Source organism: Marmota marmota, unplaced genomic scaffold, assembly GCF_001458135.2.
Source record: "Marmota marmota marmota unplaced genomic scaffold, marMar, whole genome shotgun sequence".
In the NCBI taxonomy this organism is placed as follows: domain Eukaryota; kingdom Metazoa; phylum Chordata; class Mammalia; order Rodentia; family Sciuridae; genus Marmota; species Marmota marmota.
Genome location: NW_026000196.1, coordinates 1,246,596 through 1,265,849, shown reverse-complemented (window position 1 = coordinate 1,265,849; position 19,254 = coordinate 1,246,596). Strand labels below are relative to the sequence as shown.

General features: G+C 44.7%; 1 protein-coding gene across 3 annotated transcripts in view; it reads right to left on the bottom strand.

The window, feature by feature from the left end:
• Positions 1-19,254, bottom strand: part of Il16 (interleukin 16) — a 120,977-nt gene that overhangs the window by 10,534 nt on the left and 91,189 nt on the right. For all 3 annotated transcript variants that reach the window (XR_007342805.1, XM_015493007.2, XM_015493008.2), the window contains exons 7-14: positions 19,082-19,155; positions 18,068-18,284; positions 15,396-15,513; positions 12,964-13,096; positions 9,660-9,747; positions 7,109-7,590; positions 3,476-3,626; positions 159-1,248 (exon numbers count right to left, since the gene is read on the bottom strand). Coding sequence is in view for 2 of the 3 variants with exons in the window: in XM_015493007.2 (XP_015348493.2) it covers positions 159-1,248; positions 3,476-3,626; positions 7,109-7,590; positions 9,660-9,747; positions 12,964-13,096; positions 15,396-15,513; positions 18,068-18,284; positions 19,082-19,155 (2,353 nt within the window). In the remaining variant the exon portion in view is untranslated. The remainder of the gene's footprint in view (positions 1-158; positions 1,249-3,475; positions 3,627-7,108; positions 7,591-9,659; positions 9,748-12,963; positions 13,097-15,395; positions 15,514-18,067; positions 18,285-19,081; positions 19,156-19,254) is intronic.

Below are 19,254 nucleotides of genomic sequence, written 5' to 3'. Positions count from 1 at the left end.
AAGGACTAGGGATGGAGCTCAGTGAGACAGCACCCCTGGGTTCCATCTTTGGTATAATAAAAATAAGACTAAGTGGTAAGTAGAACTTTAAAAGAAAGAAAAATGAGAAAGGAAAGAAAGGTGAGGACAGTGAGAAAAACCCTGGTGTAGACACTCACTTGAGAGAAAACCCCAGGTCTGAGGAGGCTGGCTCGGAACTATTTGTAGCTGCATCTTCATTGGACGATGACTTTGGAGATGCCCCTTCCTTGGGAACGCAGGTGGTCTGGCCACAGGAGATTGAAGATGGAAGGCACAGCAAGGACTTCATGACAGCCGAGGACACCTGGCTGCTGATGGAGTAGAGCTTACTGGTCCTTTCATCAAATGGCTTAGTCTCATAAGATTGAGTCCTGGTCAGGGGGAAGCTGCGTGCCCGCTGGCTTGGCATCTTGAGGACTGGGCCTTGAGAGTCCTTAATTTGTGAGGACAGCAGCCTCGAGAGTGGGTCAGGGTCAGGGGAGAAGGTTTTCTGATGGGGCCGCTGCCAGGGAGGAGGAGACTCCGACACACCTGCATCACTGACCTTGGAGGCTGCAGGGAAACCTGAGGGCAGCTGCTCCTGCTCTGGATACCTGTGCTCCACAGAGAATGGAGCCCCTCGCCCAGAGAGGCCAGAAAACCGTCCTCCCTCTTGCTTTGCAGGAGGTTTGGAGGCTTCCCCAGAGGAGGGCTGAAGGCTTAGTCTCTGGGCTCCTCTGTCAGGCAGTTGAGAGGAGCCAAAGGTTTCAAAGGAACTGATTCTCTGCTTAATGGAGGAGGAGGTGGCCCTTGGGTGTGGCCCCAGGGGCTCCCTGGAAGCAGGTGTTGGCTGCAGGGATGAGGCCGGATCAGGCAGCCTTCTTGGGTCTGGAGCTCGATTCCTCAGACCTTTTAAACTCTGACGAAACCAGGCTGGCTTAGGGGCCACAGGGGGCCCTTTCTTCACAGTGCTGCTGTCCGCTGACTTGTAAACTTTGTGAGCACCATTGGCAGTGTCCAGCTTTGGTGAGGTCCCATCTGGGTGTCCCTGTGCCCCGTCTTCTTCACCCAGACTGACATTGGGCTGCAGTGGTATGTGGCCATGGTTCTCACTCATAATGGGGCTAAATAAGTTTTTGATGCAGTCAGAAATTCTGACCCAAGGGTCTTCAGCTGTGGTATCAAAGCTATAGTCCATCCGAGCCTGCCTCTTAAGCAGCGGGTGTTTAATTGGGGATGCTCGGGTCACTAGGGAGGAGAAACAAAGCCAGAGCTGGGCATTAATCTTATTATGACTTTTCTTCCTAAATTCTAGTTTCAAAGCTGAGCAGCAAAAGAGCTCTGGAGAAGATGAGCGGAAGTGGTGGACACCGAGATGGGCCAGCTCCAGTTGCTGTCACTTGACTGAGGTGCAGGACAGGAGAACCAGAAAGGGGAGTTAACTTCCTGGCATCCTAATGTTCCAGCATTGAAGATGTACTCAAGAAATATCTGGTCTAATCTCTGGCATTTTGCACTTGAGGACTGCAGCGTTCAAGAAGAGCAAGGGGCCATCCAGTGGCAGAGCAAGGACAAGACCCCTCCCCTCCTGTCTCCTCACTCACATGCCCTTTCCACTGCCCAAAGTAACCCATTTCCCAGATAACCCATTAAAGTAAAGGCCAAACTAATTTTCTTCCCTTTTGAACTTTTAGGCCAAATCGGCTCCCATATTTGGTTTGGACTGCCTACGTCCATTGTGAATATACACCTTTAAGAGCTAATCACAATGTTCCAGGTAGACAAAAGCTCAGTGACACTGATTCTCAACCTTGGCTACACATCCAGATCTAAGGGTCCACCCCTAAGTTCTGAGTTAATACAGCTGGGATGTACCCTGGGTGTTGGGGATGCAATAAACCCTACTGGGGATTTCAGAGTAACACCTGCCCTGTGCCAGCAGGGACCTTGGGCATGCCCTGACACGGTCAGCCCTTTGATCTAGGAGGCAGTGAGCATGGCACTGGCATCCCATCTACATGGGCACAGAAGACTTTGCCCCTGGCTGTCTTTCCCAGGGATAGGAGAAAATTGGCCCCTGAGTTCTGAAGGCAGGAAGTAAGTCGACATGTGGCCCTGCCATGTTTCCCACACATGCTAGATTTCTATGATTAAGCACATGATGCTTTGGCTGTGTGCTTCCAAGGGAGATGTTTGATGCCAGAATGCAAACCAGCTTAAGAAACACTGTCCCGCCCTATCCCTTGTCTTAATGCCAGATCACAAGAGCAATAATCTATGTAGACGGCAGAACTTTGATGATATCAAGGAGAAGCTCTGCTCAATTCGGACAATCTGGGTGGGAATGAATGACCCCAGGACTTGGGAAAGTTAGTCTAGCTCTCTTGTTCTGTTTCTGCATTTATAAATTGTTCAGCAGTTAGGGGCTCTTGTGTTGAGATGTGGCAGTCAAAGGTTCTAGAGGCAAGCCCTCTTCAAGCTGGGCAGGACTAATAGTCCCCTGGTGTGTTCCTCAATTGGGATGACTAAGGGAAGGGAGTGTGGAGGGGTGAAGCCTCCATGGGCTGGGCACCTGTCTGTCTGAGATGTGCTGGATCTTTCCATTCGTAATGTTCCTTAACTCTCCAGGAGCCTGTCATCTGCTATTTTTTTTTTTTGCAGTGTTTCTCAACCAGGCATATAGTTTATAGCCTACATGTTTATTTCTCTGTCATAACTGGCAGCTCCTTATGGCAGGAACTGGCCTGTTTCATCCTTTTCCCTATCTCTCCTCCAGCACCAAGTATAGGGCCTTTGAATCCAGCACTTAGTGTGTGCTTACTGAATTGAATCATGTGTTGGGGTTCTCTGAGATCTTCCATTCCTTGTTGATGAGCCAATTGAGGCTCTCAAAGGCAAACGAGGGTATCCAGAATCACAGATAATGATGGATGATTAAGTATTTCCCAACACCAAATCCTAAGCTCTTTCTAGCAAGACACTGAGTACTAAAGTCATGTCTTAGTACTGCTCAATGTACCACGGGGGACACAAACTTGCTATCCACCTCATGGATGTGGTGACCACCAGCAAAATGATACTTATGCATCCCTGACACTACATTCTCAGATTTGGAAAGACTGAAGGCAGTGCGGTAGATGTTAGCATCCCACAGGCAGCTGCTCCCATGATGGTTGAGTGAGTGTGCCTTTGGACTGCTTCCCAAGGACCCCATTCTCCTGTTGCCTTCCTGGATTGGCCTGCATTCCCACCACAACCACTACAGCATCACTGATTCAATCTGGAGATTTCCCAGCCTGGACAGCACTCACTGTTCTGCTGTCCCAGAGCCCCAGACTCCTGATGGCTCATCAGCCTGAGCCACCAGACACATCAATGCAGAACGCTGATCCTCAGACTAAACTCGGGCTCTTACCTTATCACTGGACCTTTCTCTACGGGGCCCTACCTTCTAGAAGATTCCATGAGAGCTTACCTGGGCTGGCTCTTCTCCTCCCTGGCTCGCCTTCTGTGGAGGACGTGGTCGGAGGGTTGACTCCAGGTTCTGAGCAGCAGGCACCAGCACCCTGGGTTCTCCCTGCTGCGTCTTCCTGTGGAGGCAGTGGTGGCAGCAGCTCTCTGACTTCCTGTGGTGTAAACAGGAAGCAAGACTGTGTCAAAACGGTAGCCTTCAGCTGTGAGAAGGCAAGGCGCACTTTGATTAGGACAGGAGAGCGGATATTGAGCCGCCTTTAATGGAAAATTCATCAGCAGCCTTGTAAAGAGAGTTCTTTCCTCCAAGGTGCCATCATGGCAAAAACAGCACTGCCTGAAGGCCCCAGACAACCCTGACTTCCAATAACCTGGTGTCCAGAACACGGCTGTGGAAGCAGGGGTCACCAGCTCTCTTCTACAGGGGAGGAGGCTTTGCCAGAGAGGTGCTTTTAGTCTCATTTTTGAAAAAAGAGTAAAATTTTACAGATAAGCCAAATAAGAGTGTTCTGTAGAAAAAGGCCAATCCAGGGAAGGCAAAGTCTCACTAAGTTGCTTAGAGCCAGAAAAAAAAAAAAAAAAAAAAAAAAGAATGAGAAGGCAGACATCATCAGAATGATGCTCCTTATATTGGATGGTGGTGACCTCTGCATTGTACTGGTTCCAGAGTCATGTAACAGTGGGCCATTTGACAAAGTTCCAGGCCTCCCTACAGAGAGGAAGGAAGGAAGCAGGAGCGCATTCATGCATCCTTTGGGACCATAGGTGGCCCCCCCATCTGAGATGTAGTATCCACATACAAAAGAAACATTTTGGGGGAAGGAAAGTTGTACAGAAGTTACAAACGTGTTCACAAGTTATTGCATCAATGCAAGTTCCTACTGTAAAACTGAGCTTAAAGGGAGCATTTTGGAAATACCAAATGATTAACCAATCTAAAGGAATTGTTGGGCTTCTTAAACTAGTCATCTGAAAAAGTACGGCTTGGCCATGGCATTAAACACTTAAAATATTAACCTGAAGGTCTCTAAGACTTTTATTACTCAGGATATTTTATTCCACCCCATTCCAAGTTCTGTAAAGTGACACCTGTCCATATCCATGAATTGTTGGCACTTGTATAGGCAGATATGGTTTCTAGCAAGTACAGTCATCAAAGTAGCTTTATTTATTTATTTATTTGTGGTACTGGGGAATTGAACCCAGGGGTGCTTTACCACTGAGCCACATCCCCAGCCTTTTTTATTTTTTATTTTAAGACAAAGTCTCACTAAGTTGCTTAGAGCCTGAGTTGTTGAGGCTGACCTTCAACTTGTGATCGCCAACCTCAGCCTCCCAAATGGCTGGGATTACAGGCGTGCATCACCTTGCCTGGCTCATCAAAGTAGCTTGACATCTTGGAATAGACACAGATATGTTTCGTTTGATGTTGCATCCTCTTCATGGGAGGTTTTTCAAATTCGTTTCTGAAATAAGCTTAATTTTATACAAAATATTTTTCTGACAAAAGTTTTCTGGTACAGTGTTTGGTGGATGAGGGAGGGAGAAGGAAAAGAGAAAAAGGTCTAGAGAGACAGAGATGGATTTAAGAAAGAAAGTAATTGTTGTTTTAACACAGATTATAGTTTATGATGATTTTCTAAAAAGAGAAGAATTGGTGTTTTTTTGAGGAAAAGATCCTGATGGTCATTTTGGTTGTGGAAGTTAAGTCCCCTTGAGTTACAGTAGAAAAGAAAGATTTGAAGGACATCCACAGGAACTTGAGAAGGGCCTTGGGGCTATGAAGAAAAAAGTCTACAAAGGGGAGTAAGGAAAGGAGGGATGGAAAAAGAAGTAGAGGGGAGAGGATGGGAGGGAGGGAGAGATATTGTACACTGGAGCCACAGGATAACATCCAATGAGGAGTGACCAGGATTCGTCACAACAATTTTTAAGAGGAGCCAAGTCAAGTAGATTGTTTCCTGTATCCGGTTGGGCTATAGTCCTTTCTTTATTAACCCCAATACCCAGCACAAGCTTGTTGTGCATGGTGGAATAGATTACAGGAGAAGGCCCGGTGGGAAAACACCTGGGGACAGAGAAGAGCAGCTGCAGAATTTTATCTGTGCTGCCGGGGACGGTGCTGCTGACAGAGGATTGAGGAAGGTGTGGTATACTGAGGAGGTACCAAAGATGAGGGAACCTGCTTGTGAGAAAGCTCCTTGTGTCAGCTCTTTGCCCAGAAACCCTGCCTTCTCCTCCTGCCATCTTACTTGGGGCTAATCCCTGCCCTGTGTATGGTCCCACCTGAGAAAGTGACCCATGGGCATCACCAGGACCACTACCCTCCTTCATTCCAGGAAGAGGATAAAATCATGGCCTCTCAGCCAGCCTGTTTCCAATCTGTCCTTCTCAGGCCCAAAGGAAAATGAGTTATTTGCTGAAAGGATGAAGGTGGAGGGTCAGATCCACACTGACAACTTCATCATGTGTTGGTAGCTAGCCACATCCTCCTGCTGTCTGCAAAAGAGCACTTCCTCTTTAGCAACCCAGCCTCATTCTACCCTTCTCTACTGACTCTCTCCATCTAGACCATCCATGTCCACCTCCACCACCAACTGGGATTTCTTATACCCCGAAGTTCATCAACCCTCATTATAGCTCATTGTAGGGAACTTCTGAGGCTTCCTTCTACCTGCCCAGAGGAGCAACTACCTAGAGAAGATTTGTGGCACAGTGGTTAACAGGGACCACTGGCAATATGAACTTGAGCAAGTTTCTCATTTCTGTCTTTACATAATTGGGACCTCACCCTCAGGGTGTTACAAGCAAGAGCTGAGACAATATACATGAAAATATTTAGCATACTGCCTGCACATAAAAATAATTCCCGATATAGCTGCTTCCTGTCTGTCCATTAGTCTTCCTTTAAGGAGGTGGGCAGGACTATGAGGAAGAAGGTCTCTAGGGGTATGATGGGGGAATGATCACAGCAAGGAGCACACTGTGTCTGAGACTATGCTAGACACTTCAGTTAACTGGTAACATTGAATCCTAACAGTAGCTCTTTGAGGGAATCACTAAATGCAATCTCAAGCGACAGATAAGGAAACCTAGGCTTAGAGAAGTTGGGATTTCTCCAAGGATCTCCACCTTGGAAGTCTAAGCTAACTGGAGGAGAAATAGAAGCCAATTTCTCATAATCACATCTGTCTACTTACTTAAAAAAAAAAGAGGATAATTAACTCTTGTTCCCTTTTAGCTATTTAGGCAACTACGATCCTTGCAAGCAGAGCACCTGAGAATTTCTGTGCAGTGACCTCTGCCTCCCCCATCAGGGAGTGGCCCTCCTGAACATCTGCTTTTTGTCCATCACAAAGGGTGTAACAATCGACCCACACACAGGGAACTCAAATTCCACTGGGTTATGGATGGGAAGCCAAGAGCCAATGCACAGGACTGGGGCTTCCAGTTTGGGTCTGCCAAGCTTCAAACTTATCTTCGCATAGTGAGATTTCACTTGACTCCTGAGCATCAGCCTTTCACTGCTGGAGCAGGAAACTGTATTGTGCCATGGCTGCTGCTTCTGCTGATCCTCAGGAATTCCTGTGTGTGACATCAACCAAAGGACATCCAGTCCATCCCCATGTTCTCTTACCTGACTGCAGCTGGGCAAGGTGTGCCCAGAAGGGCATAAGGAGCTCTCTTTCCCTTCCAGACTCTGCTGAGGCTCACTGTCACTTTTAAAGTACTTTCTGGGCGGAGGCTTGGGCTTGGAGGACGTAGGTTTTCTCACCAAGATCTCGAAGGATTTCTTCAGTCTCAGAGGTGGATGGCCATCTAAGCTCTCCGGGAGGGGCGGGCTCTCCTGGGGTGGCCTGGATGAGGCCATTGGAAGCACCCCTGACTCCCTCCCCAGGGGCAGGCTGGGGCTGTGGGTGCAGCTTTCTCCATCAGAGGGCTGCTTCTCAGCACTGCCACTGCAGGGACTGCCCCCTGGGGACCCAGACATGTAGCTGCTGTCACTGCTGGAGCGGACCATGACCTTCTGAGCCCTGCGATGTGGGGGCGCTGAGTTCTTCTCTCGCTCTTTCTCCAAGGTAGGCCGCCCGTGCCAGCTGCTCTCCAGCCTTTTGACTCCTATAAGGGAAGCACAAGGGAACCTCCACAGCTGAGCTTTGGAAGTCAGCAAACACTCCAGCCTTGCCCTGACCTCTCCAGATAGCACACGGGACTCCAGACGTCGGCTGCTCAGCCAAGACCACTTTGTACTTAGAGCCCAGCAGCCTCTGGTTTGGTCCCCAAAGAGCTGTATGCCTCTGGGTTGAGGAAATTCTGAACTGGTGATGGATACAAAGTTGTGCTGCTCAGAATGCCTATCAAAAAGGACTCGGTATCCCTCTTGTGTGGTGACTGGTGGCAGATGGCTTTCAAACATCTGTTCCTCCGGGAACTGCCTCAGCTTCAGAGAGCTGCCTTGCCAAGGGGGTGGCCTAGTTCCAGTGACTGATGGAGATGGGTGAGAATAGTCCTGCCATTGCTGCCAACACAGGCCCACCTTATTTTAGCTGCAGATTTCCAGGGGTTGGTCCATCTCAGCTCCTCTCTCCCTCTGCCCAACCCCACTTTCTCTCCTTCCTTCCACAGGTTTCAATCCTAGGAAACCTTACTAAAAATATCTTGCATGCTAAATTCTATCTCAGGATCAGCTTCCTGGGGAAACTCAGCCCACCACACTCAATTTCTTCATCTGTAAAATAGGGATAATAATTGCAAGGTTGCTAGGCTTCCTTTGAGGTTCACTATCAAAGAAAGAGAATGCAAGGAAGGCACTTTGAAACTTATATCAACAGGTTACAAATTTTTTTTTCCAGCTAAAGAAGTTAGCTCAGAAAAACCAGTTTCTTGCTGTGGTCTTCTCTTTCCTGCCCTTTCCAGCCCAGCTCCTCCTTCTAGTCCTCAAACTGTAACCCTGCCACCATAGTTCCCCGCACTAGAGCCACCCACACATCCTTGAGAGGCCCTTCTCTCTAGTGGTGAGCTGTCAAAGAGTCTCCTTTCTTAGAATCACAGCTAAAGCAGGTGGTAGTAGATTGAAGCCTGGTTTCTTGCTCAAACTCCCGCCCATTCTGTGAGGCTGAGAGAGCCAAGTGAGCCCCATGGGAGGGCACTTGAGACTTTAGGAGAGAACCAACACCAGCCAAGCTCATAATTCAAATCCTTTTTTTTAAGTTTCTTTCTTTCTTTCTTTCTTTCTTTCTTTCTTTCTTTCTTTCTTTCTTTCTTTCTTTCTTTCTTTCTTTCTTTCTTTTTCTTCTTCTTGTATACAAAGTAATGCATCCTCACTTAAGAAAAACCAGCCACAAAAAGAGTAAAAGATGGAAGAAAGTAAACACTCTCTTGTGTTCCAATCATCCAGAGATTACCATGGTTAAAACGGTGAATTTTTCAGGCACCTTCTCCATAGCATATATGTATCTTGGGTGGATGGAAATAGTAGAACACAGTTGAAATACCATTCTGTGTCATCTGTCCTTTTCTCTCAATGTTTCTTGTACCATTTATTCCCTTTGTCAGCATCAGTGCTGCACATGAATGTTCCATGATGAGCTCCCTAATGTTCAACAGCTGGGCATGGGAGTCAGCCAGCTGGGTCACTGACCCAGATCCTCTCTCTGCACAATAGCACTATGTCTTTGGGTAAGGGAGCCCCTCAGGGCCTCACTTGTTTTCTGTAAAATGTGCACAAAATTTAGATATGAAGATTCAGTAAAATAATGCATGAATTAGCACAGTGTCTGATATTATAAGAATCCAATAAGTGCTAGATATCGTATTATTAGATATTACAGTTTCTCAAGATTTCATTATTAAAAAATAGTGGCTGCAAAATTCAATGTGTATGGGGAAATGTGTGTGAAAAGCAAAATGACAGAAAAAAAAAAACAGAAATGGTGGGGACCACAGAGAACTGGAGAGTGCCTGCCACATTTAAAATAATTCAAATTCAGATGCTTTCAAAATCTTGCACTTTCCAAACAAAGTAAAAGTTTGAGCCATGTTTAGCAAGTGGAATCCTGACTTTCAATGCTTGCCCATGCATCACGCCTTTCTGTAATGACTATTCTTACATATTCTTATGATAGAGGGCAATACCCTGAATTTCAAAGGAGAAGATATTTTAAATCAAAGTCCACTATTTTCCTTACCTTCCAAGCTCCACTGATGCCTCTCTTTTCCAAACTTGATGTTTTCCATAGCCTGAGTCACAGCTTCTTTGAGTTGCTGCTCAGAGACCTAGAAAACATTGGTCCCTTTCTCAAACAGTGGAAACCCCTGCCCTAGGCTCCAAGTGCTGACCCAGCTGTGCCCCTGTATTCTAGCATCTTTCCTTCTAGTCCAATCTGCAAACAGTTGACAATCCCACTTCCAGAAATATCCTGGGGGTTAGTGATTCTCCAGAATCTCCCAGATTATGTCCAAAGTCTGCCGATAAAGGAGTTGGGTGGGCCCTTTTGTCTCTCCAAACTTCTGCCCACTTCTTGCTGTAAAACTTAAAGCAAAGTCACTATTTCACAGTCTACCCCTGCAAGCAACTCCCTTCTTGGAAATGCTTTCATGACATCACCATCATCATTATCACCACCACCAACATCATCACCATCACCACCATTGTCATCATCATCGTCACCACCACCATCTCCACCACATCATCACCACTACTATCATAATCACCATCACCATGATCATCATCATCATCACCACCAACATCATCACCATCACCACCATCACTATCCTCATCATCATCACCATCCCACCATAATTGTACTCTCTGTTGTTGCCTCACAGGTCACTAATCACTTTACAGTAAAGTTAAGAATATGAATTTTGGAGTCAAACAGACTTTTTTCCATACAAGCTGAGTCTCAATTTCTTCTTCTGTAAAGTAATAACGATAACAGAACCTGCTTCACAGTATGGACAGAGATATTTAAGAAACCATTTGAAAGAAAAAGTATAGCAAACAAAAGAAAGATAAATTGGAGTATTTATCTAATTTTAGTATTATCTATTTTTAGTATTTTTATAAAGTAAAAATTTAAAACTTCTCAGCATCACAGAACACAGATCAAGAGAATGAAAAGACAATTCACAGAATGGGAGAAATACTTGCAAATTATATATTTGATAAAGGGCTAAAATCCAGAAAATCCACAAACACACACACATACACAAAACACACACAATTTAACAATGATCAAATATAATCAAATTTGAAAATGGGTAAAGGAAAAGAAACAGATACTTCTCTGAAGATCTACAAATAGCCAACAAACACCTGAAAAAATGTGCTAATCATTTGGAAAATGCAAATTATAACCACGATGTATTATCACTCCACACTTATTAGGATGGCTACTATTAAAAAAAAATAGAAAATAACAAGTCTTGGCAAAGATGTGGAGAAACTGGGACCCTTATACGATGTTGATGGGAATATAAAATAGTGCAGCCTCTATAGAAAACTGTATGAAGTTCCTTTAAAAACTTAAAAATAGAATTGCCATATGATCCAGCAACTCCACTTCTGGGAACATATCCAAAGAATTAAAATCAGTGTCTCAAAGCTATATCGAGTTCAAGGCCGTTGCAGCATTATGAGAATAGTTGAAAGGTAAAAGCAACCTAATTATCCATCAACAGATGAATGAATAAACACCATGTAGTACACACATAAAATGGAATCTTATTTAACCTTCAAAAAGGAAGAAAATTTTGACACAGACTACAACATGGATGCACCTTGAGGACATCATGCTAAATGAAATAAGCCCATACCCTCACCTCCTATGAGATCTTGAGTGTTTGCCTCAGGTCTCCAGCCGTATCTCTCAGCTTCCCTCAACCAGGGCCACAGCATCAGCCCCACATCCTGGCCCTGTCCCACAGCTCTTTCTTCACAGTCCTCAGGCAGCAAGAGGCATCATAAACTAATTGAGACTCGTTTCTTTTCTTTTATGTCCCAAAGATTTAGGTCAATTATTTGTTTATTAAGTAAGAAGTCTGCTTTTCCCTGGGGAGTTTGGCTTGGGTGTGCAATGGTCAAAGGGGACTAAGTTTGAACCTGCTCTACACTGTGTATGTTGATCTTCCCCATTATTCCACTACCTGTCCTATTTTCACCGAGTTTGGGGATCAATTAATTAAGAGCGTGGGCTTTGGTGAGCTTAAATCCTAGTTCCTCCACTTAGTAGCTCCATCATTGGGCCAGTCTCTTTTCCTTGCAGTGAGTTGGGTGGGGGGTAGCATACCAACTGCAGAGGGTGGTACAACTAAATGCAGTTGTGTGTGTCACATCTTCGACCATTGAGACTGGCACACAATAAGGATTAAATAAAAGGTGTCAGTGATCATTACCAGGTTCCCCAAAGTGATTTCACCAGGGCCATGGCTTCAACTAACTCCAACCTGAATCTCATTTACTGCCACTGTCAGCCCCAGATTAGATGTCTACTGGGCATCTCCCTCTGAACATCCCCCAGGCAACTCAACCTCAATATGTCCCGCCCTGAAGTCATTTTCTTCTCTCCCAAGCCCACTCCCCAGCCAATCGATATCATTGATTGTTCCCAAGCTTTGCCACTTGTTGCCCCCTTTTCTCTAATCTCTTCCCATGTCTACTGTTCCATTCGGGCCCTCAACATCTGTGTCCTTCCTCCTACAAATTTCACACACAGCCCACTTTATACTGAAAAAAAAATCTGAACATGTCACATCTATAGCTATCTAGCTTCTATAGCATCTTTCTATAGACTCTTTGGCAATCTAATGACTTTACAAGGTAACCCTAGTGCCTCACCAGCCAACCATGGTTCTTGATCACTCATGCCTAGCACACTACATCCCAGCCCCACCAAAACTGCCTACCATATTGTTTCCATGATAAGTTCTTTCATGACTCTGAACTTTGCATTCCTACTACCTGGAATGATCTCCTTCAAATTTTTTGGAGAAAACTAGCTTCTAGGGTTTCTTGCCTCACAAACCCATCTCTTCAACTTAGTACTTACCCCTCTGTATTGCACTTATTTCTCTATCAGTCTCTTTATTGAGACTGTGGGCTTCTGCAGGACTATGTACTGTGAACTTGTACATAGTTCTATCCTCGCCGCCGGGCTCCAGACATTCCATAATGGGTATCTAGTAGATGCATGAGCAAATGAATCTCTTGCATATACTAGCTGGGACCCCAGGTCTCTATCTTCTTGCCTCAGAGCTTGTAACTCAGTTGCAAGACGTTTCCTAAGTTGAAGCCATTTGCTCCTGATGTCTAGGACATTATTAATGGATCTCTGATATAACTATTTGGTTTAACATAGAATGTTGGAATGGATTCTTGAAGATTCAGTTCAAACCATAGCCAGTAATGTTCTATTCTCATTTATTTCTTGTTCCAACTTGGTACTGGAAGAGTGGGCGTGAGAAGAAGAACATAACCCAGTGGGATGTTACCTGTGGGTCTGGATGTCGGCTAACAATGATGGGCACTGGACCAGGATTACAGTGACTCAGGATCGCATAGACTTCATTGAGTGTCATGCAGTGCACAGGGGAATCATTGATTTCTACGATCTCATCACCACACCTGCAAAAGCACCAACAGGAAACCATCAGAAAGCTAATGAATATTGACATCTGGAAGGTTGCTTCTCTGGGAGACCTAAACATCATATCAATAAGTAGACCTCCCTGACTGCTTGATCAAAACTCAGAACAAGGTGGACCAAAGCACAACCACAAAGTACCCAATATTTCATACCCAGAGAGCTCCAACACGAACAAAGTTTCATCTGTAACTTTGTTCCTTCTTTTCCCATTTAATCACACTCAATCAGGATGAGGGCAGGGGTTATCTGAACTAACTGATGGACCGGTCAACCATGATGTAACCCATTGCATCTCCTCCTTGGACCTTAGTGTTCTCACACGTAGAATGATTAGGAGGAAAGATTGGACAGGATGTGCTGAAGAGCAAAGAAGAAATAACTGGGTAGGAGATCAGTCAAAGTTCCTGCAAAAAAAAAATCTAAAAAGCAGGTGTTGGAACTCATTTTAGCTTTAAAATGGGACAGGAGTTACCAGCAACTGCTCTGGTTTAGATAAGTGTCCCCCAAATGTCCTTATGGTAAAGTCTTGATCCTCAGCCTGGTGCTATTGGGAGGTGATAGAACCCTTCAGAAGTGGGACCAAGTGAGAGGCCTTCTGGTTACAGGGAAGGGAAGGAAATTCCCTTCCCTGTAACCAGATGACGCCCTCCCATTCCTTTCTCTCTTTTTCAAATCTCCATCCTGAGGTGAACGGTTTGCTCCACCTCATGGTCCCTGCCATGATGTGCTGCCTCACTAAGGCCCAAAAGCAATGGGGCCAATCAGACATGAACTGGAACCTCCAAACTATGAGCCAAAATAAACCTTTGCTCTTATAAATCGATTATCTCAGGCATTAGTTATAGTAACAAAAAGCTGACTAACACAACTACCTAAACAGAAAAAGAAATGAGGTAGGAAAGATAGGGGTCATTGATTCATGGAAGATTTGTGCAATCTACCTTCTTTCCCCATCATAGATGACACAGAATGTGAAATAGTCTCTGATACATCCTAGCCGGGAAATTGATACTTTTTTCTTTTAATAAAGCAGCAAAGAGTGAATCCTTTAGGCTTCACAGGCCCTTCCATCTCTGTTACAGTGACACAGCTGCGCTATTGTAAGATGATAGCTGCAGCTATAGACAATTTGTAGACATATGTTTATGGCTTTCTTTCAATAAAACTTTATTTAAAAATCAAGAGGTCTGCAATTTGCAGACTCCTGGCCTCACTCCTGGACCAGGATGAGAACACAGGTTCCTGTGCTGATTTTCCTGTTCCCCCTGTTGTGGTCTGCTGCTTCCTTCTCCTATATTTCTGCTGAGCAGGTATGCTTTCACCCTTGCTAAGAAAGCACACAATTTATTTATGTGACTAAAAATTACTGTCATAGAGCCCCAAATGCCAAGGAAAATAGAAGTTTCCTGAATAATTCCAGTGTAGGCCTAGGAGGGAGATACTCTCTCTTAGAGGGTATTAGGACAAAGGCTATCACCCTGACCCTGCTATTATGCCCTGTGCACCAGCACAGAGGCTCAGTAAATCAGCTGTCACCCTCCAACAGATGACAGTAGCAGTGTGTCTCTAATTAGAAGCTCCATCAAGGACTTGCCTGTATACTGCAATTCTAAGAAATCTTTAAAAATAGGGCAGAAATATCTTGATTTAGCAAATGCAAATGCAATGAAAGAAAATGTACTATATACAAATATTAGAGTGTGTATGAAGTATTATAACAAGTTGAATGGAGATCAAATATTTTGAGAAAAATCAGGTTACTTATTGAAAAGAAAATTTAGATTTAGATTTATCTTAGAATTTATCTGTTAAAAAATATGCCTGGAGTGCCTGAAAATATTTTGTTTATGCCAGCAAGAAACCATATTTATGCAACTGATTTGCTCAGAGAACTAACTGCTTTTTCTATATAGAGCTCACGGGCAAACCTTGGAAGCTCCTATTTATGACACTATGATTTCTATGTTAGTTGAATCTGAGTTAAAGTGTGTTTAGTTCATTTTCTGTTGCAGACTGATATTCTCTGAGGTTGGCTTCTTAAACTGTCACATGCATACAAATCCCAGGGGGTCTTGTTAAAATGTAGATTGAGTCAGCTGGTTCTCTCTCTCTCTCTCTCTCTCTCTCTCTCTCTCTCATGCTGAGGATTGAGCCCCTCTGGGCCATGCCTATGTCATTCTAAGCATCAATCTCCAAATCAATCTCCTGACCTTCCTAAGTAGTTCTTCCCTCTGTTGTAAGTCAGGGAGCTATTCAAAAACAGAAGTGAGGACATACCGCAGTCGTCCATCCAGATGTGCCACAGATCCTGGCGAGAGAGTGTGAACAAAAATGCCCGAGATGCACTGGAAGTAGGGGACACTGCACAGGCCGATGCCCAGGCCAACACCAGCCTCTGCAAGGCAGAACAGGGTGAGAGGCGGGAGACTGTGAGCTTCCCCAGGTGTGCACTAGTCTGTTAGGTGCCACCAGCACTGTCTGTTAGGGTCCCTTATTTATCATGGCATTTATTCCACCCACATTTGTGGCACATCCTCTATGTATAGGTACTCCTTAAGGTTCTAAAGTGACCAACATAAACAAAGTATAGCAATTCCAAGTGGGGAAACTCTAAAAAGAAAAGAGGGAATGAAAAAGAAAGGGAGAAGGAAGGAAAGGAGGGAGGGGGTATCCAATAGTGAGGAGTATTATGCAGAGAATCAATGAGGAATGTGCTATAAGGTGACAGGATGGTCACTATGGGCCTCAGAGGAGACAATGATGTTTAGGCTAAAATGTGGATGACAAGAAAGAGCTAGGAATGAGGAGACAGGGCAGAGCATTCCAGCAAGAGAAACAGCCAATGCACAAGGCAAAGGGTGAGAAAAAGCATGCCATGTTGCAAGTTAGGAAGGGCATGGTCAGTCACAGGAGCGTGGCATGAGATGACAAATGGCAGAATCAAGGACTGGATTAAACAAGGCTTTGTAAGCAAGGGCATGACTGAAACGATGCTACTCCATACTGCAGACATGCCATGGAGATCTGTGAGCAAGGCAGTGGCGTGACCTAACGTCTTCTGTTGCACATGTTGGAGAAAGAACGATGGTGTTTAAGAGGGGGAAACATGGAGGCCAGTGGAGTGGCACTGCTGAGCAAGACAACAGTGGCTTTGACTTCACCACTAATGAAGAAAGAGAAATCTATGTGTGTGAAATATCTGTTGAAGACAGACTTTCTGAGGGATGAAATACAGGGGTTTCATAAATAAAAATCAAAATAACTGAATAGATGATGATGCTGTTTACCAAAACAGGGAAGTCCAGGGAGGACAGCGATGATGAGGATGAGGACCCAGTGTTCAGTTACACCCAAGTTGCACTTGTGATGCCAGGAGGTATCTGAGCCAACCTGTACAGCAGAGAGTGGCCCAAAACCCAGGCAGAAAGAGGGACTAAAGTTAAAAGTTTGTAGCAGCATATAGGTGGTATTAGGGCCATGGGGATCCTACAGAATACAGAAGGGGAAAAACGAGGGGTTTGCTGGAAGGTGACAGGAAGGCCACTTCAGGTCTCACAGCAAAGGCCTGGAGAACGAGAAGCAGTCAGCAGGAAGGACTAGATGGAGTGGTCACAGAGTGAAAGGAAGACCTCCTCAGTGGTTTTTCTCATGTTTCACAAAGCACTTTCATGAATATTTTTACCTTTTTGATTCTGGTTCTCCCAAAAAGCCACCTGAAGGATGTCATGGGCCATTGTTAGTGACCCTATTCTACAGGTAAAGAATTTGGGCTGTGACATGAGCCACCAACACAGGTCAGAACCCTAGATGAGCTTCCTGACTCCAGCAAGAGTTCTTCAGCTTAATGGGCATCAGAATCACCTGGAGTCCTTATTTAAAATATAGATTCCTGAGCCTCAGCCCAAATGGCTGCATCAAAATCTGTTGGGGTAGAGTCTAAGAATAAGAAGAGGCTTATTTAAATCAAGAAGGCAAAGACCCTCCATACAGGTGCTTCTGATACCAATAATCAGAGGAAACACCACTCTGAGGCCATGCCTACTCAGAAAACTCCCTGCATGAACCCTATTCACAGCACACCTGCACACACCCATATGCACCTTGCACTTATCTACAACACCGCGCCAGGCCTCAGCACACAGAGATGTCTGAGTCTTCCAGGAGCTTCTAGTACAGCAGGGGAGCTAAGACATACATCAGGCAAACTCCTGTGCAATGAATTAATTCCACACCCTCTTCTCCTCTCTCTACAGTTCATCTCAATCCATCTACTTCTCTCCAAAGCACTATTCCTATGCTCAGACCCAAATGGCTGAATGCCAAGTACTCTAATGTCATCACTCACTCTGTTCACCTTGCTTTGGCCATGCTGACCCTCCCTCTGTTCCTAGAACAATGACCCCTCTGCTGGAGCTCAACTCTGTGACTAGCTGCCTCCTCTCCATCATTCTGGTCTCAGCACAGTTGAACTTTGGTAGAAAGGACTTTGTGGGCTCTCTGGGGTTTGTTAGCCATGGGCCTGTGGTGACACAATGAATGGCTGTGACTCTCAAATGTCAGAACTTCAATTCTCTTGTCTGGGTAAGAAAACAGGGGCCCAGAGAGATTAAGTGACCTGCCAAGGACACTGAATACATTAGCTGCAAGGCTACAAAGCCTTGTCCCTTATATCCATTTCCTCCCCTCCACTTATCTATGTTTGTTTTGTTTTCTTTCCACCACTGCAGGACACATTGACTAGATTTGGACAGTTTGTCTTGAGCTTCTAGAAGCAGAAAACTCAACCTTCTACTCATCCCAGCCCAGCAACAGCCATGGGGTCTGCTAGTTGAGAGCATCCTGCCCACCCTGAGCTGATTCCAACAGGGAAGCCTGAACTCAGCCAGGTATGGAAACCTGGAAGGAGGCTGGGCGATGCTGGCAGAGCCTCCAGTGGTCAGCACTCTTACCTTTCTTCAGGGAAACCTCCACCATGACTCTGTAATTGGGTTTGGCAATGCTGGCAGGAGACGCAGGGCTTTCCAGGGCAAAGAGGCTGCTGTCCTTGGCGACACACGTGCTGGAGCTCAGGGAGCGGCACAGGGGTGGAGACAGGTGGCTGCCCAGGGCAGGGGGTGCTGTCAGGCGGGTCCTCACGGTTAGGGTGAGGAGCCCTTTCTTGGCTTGCTGAAAGAAAAGGGAGAGTGTGACAATACCCAGCAGCAATGCCAGGGCCAGTGAGGCAGACTGTCCTTCATGAGTGACAGTAATAAAATACTTTATAAAGGAAATGCAGCTCAATGTGTGTGTCATATATAAACATGTGTATTATTCATATATGCGACATATATGACACACACAAAAGTACTCTATTACATATCGTACATTATAGGCTACATATAATATAAAACATCATGTATGACATTGCATTATAGCATTGTACATAATATTTATGACACACACAGTATTATATATTATATGTAATATATGATAAATGTCATATACCAGATATACATGCATGAGTACTACATATTATATATTATGTGCAGTGTTTATTATGCTGTATATTACATAGCATATAAGCAGACACATAAGTATATATATATATATATATATATATATATATATATTCACACATAGATATGTATGTGTATTACAAAGTAGTCTTAAATTGAACCAACTAGATGGAGACTCAAAAATATCTTTGAGTGATGTTTTAAAACCCCCAAACATATTTATAAATATATGAGTCTAAATACATAGTGTATTATGCATACTGTTTTAACATAGCTTTATACATTTTAAGTAGTTCAAATATTCCCCCAAAACAATCCTGATTACATTCTGATTTTCTGAGTAATGACATTTTAACACTGTGCTCAAGAGCAGCATCAGCTAGGGACCCTTCATGTAAAGCGGGGAGCAGTTGATGTGGTTTCCTGAAGGCCCTGGGGTTTGACCAGATGGTAATTAGAAACAGTCACCTTGAACTTCTGCAAAGCATCCTGATGTGTTAATCCAGCCATCGATTCACCATTGAGCTCCAGAATTTCATCACCTGTTGAGATAAGCGGAATAATTTTGTCAATCACAGGTCAAAGCTCTTACTTTGAACTCTGGTCTTACCACTGCCCAACGTTTTGTACAGAGAAGAACA